The following is a 3,075-nucleotide window of genomic DNA, read 5'->3' as shown; positions in this document are numbered from 1 at the left end:
GCAGGAATGAAAAGAAAATCATGTTAACAACTTACTCTATTCTAGGACAGAGGATAACATTTAATTTTTTATGTCAAACAAACAATGCATAGATTGATACCATCATCGTTATAAAAAGAACACAGTGAAAGAAAATCTATTTAGAATTTCAAATTAATTTCAAGTTGGTTTATTCTGTGCTACAGTAAAATACTTTTTGTATAAGTTTCCACTTGACTCGCATTCCCTCAGAAGCTTTTTCTCCCCCCACCAACATTTATTGCTAGGATAAATGAATTTCTGGTAAAAAAAAAAAAAAAAAAAAATCACTAACTTGCTATCCAGGAACATTACAGGCAAGTATTTTGGCAAGAAGAAACATGGTGTCTACAACCCAGCAAAATTACTTTAAAATGAACCAGATTATTTCTAACAAAGCATTTCTCAAACAGATGCAGTCAAAACATTTGGGTGCCTTCAGAGGCATCTGTCTAGCTAAGATGTAAGGATGGAAAAGAAGCCATCTCTCCTCCCCTTCCCTGCTGCAGGGGTGAGCCTGTGATGTGTATGTATGGAAATGACTACAGCTAATTCCTAAGAATCATTTGATAGGCAACAAAAAAGTTCATGCTTTACAGAGATTGAATGGCTTTGTATCCAACAAAAAAGTATCAGTGGAAACTATCTTAAGAAGGCTGAGAAAAGGTGATGCACTGAGGGAACAAATGAATTTAGACTGAAAACAAAGGCAATCTAGAACTGAGTCTCAAAGAGTCAGGAGGGCTGAGCAAGAATAGGTGTTAGAGAATCCCTCATTTTGAGCTGGAAATAACAACTCAGGGACCAGATTTGAATGATAGTTTCCTTAGTGGTCAGTGGTGCTGTCCTACATTTAAACTGGACCAACAGTAGAAACAAAATGTATCTGTCTGTTGCTATATACCTCAAATTATGTACTGAAAAAAAATATTTATTTATTTATTTATTTTTGGCTTCATTGAGTCTTCATTGCTGTGTGCGGGCTTTCTCTAGCTGCAGCAAGCGGGGGCTACTCTTCGTTGGGGTATGCAGACTTCTCATTGTGGTGGCTTCTCGTTGCAGAGCATGGGCTCTAGGTGCATGGGCTTCAGTAGTTGTGGCATGTGGGCTCAGTAGTTGTGGCTCACAGGCTCTAGAGCACAGGCTTAGTAGTTTAGTTGCTCCATGGCATGGGGGATCTTCCCAGGCCAGGGCTCAAACCTGTGTCCCCTGCATTGGCAGGCAGATTTTCAACCACTGGGCCACCAGGGAAGCCCCTGAAAATATATTTTGGACTCACAAAACATCCTCTTGCCTATAATAAATAGTATGTTTTAAATTGTTATTACTCTTAAAACATAAAAAGCAATAAACAGAAGTAATTGGTAGCAAAGCCTGGAAGGCTGGCATGTAGACAGGAGGATAAACAATAGGATTCCTGTAATGGGGCTGTTCACACCCAAAATATTGCCTTAAGTTAGTTAGAATTATTCCCATTTCAGACCAACATTGAAATATAAGTTAACACCTATGTAGCATACTCTCTCCTGACACATTAAAGACTGTTTAGGGGCACCCCAAGGAAAGCTATTTTATTCTGCTGTAATCCCTGAATCTCCTAATACATTTTTGCATTTATTATACAGACAATGGCTAGTGGTCTGAAAAACATATTTTGGGTGATAGCATATGTCATATAATACTTATATAATCACATCCAAAATCAAATATTTTAAGAACAAAGCAACTGTTCTAATCTACTATGACATATAAACTAAGACATTCAATATATATTATTTTTCTTAGTACCAGAGATAATAAACAGTAGACCTACATTATTACTCTTAGGCTAGGTATGAGAAAAAGTTTCCGACCTTGATATATGAAATATATTCCTAAAATTTTCTATGTAGTAAAATACGACAAATAGAACCTAGTTTGCAGTTGCTTTCCATTATAATATTAAACTGAGAAATATTCTCCTGAATCAAAGTTTTCATTTTGCTACATGTTCTATGAATTGAGTCCATGTGAAAAAGTATGTCAGAATATATGTTGTTTTCAAACCTCTCTCTCTTTCCTAACTGGTCTGACTGGATCCAGAATTAGGCCTTATAAAAATATCCTCTTGGGCTTCCCTGGTGGCGCAGTGGTTGAGAGTCCGCCTGCCGATGCAGGGGACACCGGTTCGTGCCCCGGTCCAGGAAGATCCCACATGCCGCGAAGTGGCTGGGACCGTGAGCCGTGGCCACTGAGCCTGCGCGTCCGGAGCCTGTGCTCCGCAACGGGAGAGGCCACAACAGTGAGAGGCCCGCGTACCGCACAAAAAAAAAAAAAAAGGTCTTATGCAAGTCTCAGCTCATAGGTGACCATGTCCTTTTTATGTGACTGGGGTGCTTCCCACCAAACTGGCTAGAGACAAACCAGGCATCCCAACTCATCAGCCAAGTCTGTGAGGTGATTTTGTTAATGGCTTCCCATGACAGACTGGGTTTATGATTATTTGATGGCTAGGTCCCTTAATGACCCTACCCTGACTTCCTGCTCATCCCCATGAGACATCTTCCTGAAGAGCCAAAATTATATTTTGATGAGAACTTTATACTACTGTGAAATCTAAGAATTAAACTTATTAAAGAAGAAAAAGGCAAAGAGGGACACTAATATCAATAAATGATTACTCATTGTTTGATTCATAGTTTTTTTCCTATTATGACACATACAAGAGTATCATTAATATGCTGCTTTATCAATGAGTTTTATGATACATACTTTTTCTTGCAAGCAGTTTTGTAGGAGATTCTGTTGTCTGTAAAGTCAAGAAAGGTTGATGATTTAATTACTTAGGGTCAAGAATTTATGTAGCTTTCTCCAAAACTTCTAATCAGTGAATCAGTTTCTTCTCCTTATATCTAAGAGATTTTTAAAAGAAATTCAAAAGAACAAACTTTTTTATTGTCCACCCCCACCACCTATTTCTCTTCCTTCTTTGATTTTGGCCCACATGATTTATTACTCAGAGGAGTAGAACTGTGGCTGCTGCATAAAAAATATGTCTATTTGAAAATCAATTCTGAC

General features: G+C 38.1%; 1 protein-coding gene across 1 annotated transcript in view; it reads right to left on the bottom strand.

Annotated features, from left to right (window-relative positions):
• LOC103077447 (fibrous sheath-interacting protein 2) overlaps nucleotides 1–3,075 on the bottom strand; it is a 121,628-nt gene that overhangs the window by 42,800 nt on the left and 75,753 nt on the right. The window contains 1 exon segment of the mRNA XM_082931527.1: nucleotides 2,770–2,806. Within this exon segment, the coding sequence (XP_082787653.1) occupies nucleotides 2,770–2,806 (37 nt within the window).

This window comes from Lipotes vexillifer, unplaced genomic scaffold (genome assembly GCF_000442215.2).
Source record: "Lipotes vexillifer unplaced genomic scaffold, Lipotes_vexillifer_v1.1 scaffold363, whole genome shotgun sequence".
In the NCBI taxonomy this organism is placed as follows: Eukaryota; Metazoa; Chordata; class Mammalia; order Artiodactyla; family Lipotidae; genus Lipotes; species Lipotes vexillifer.
This window is presented reverse-complemented; position numbering and strand designations above follow the sequence as displayed.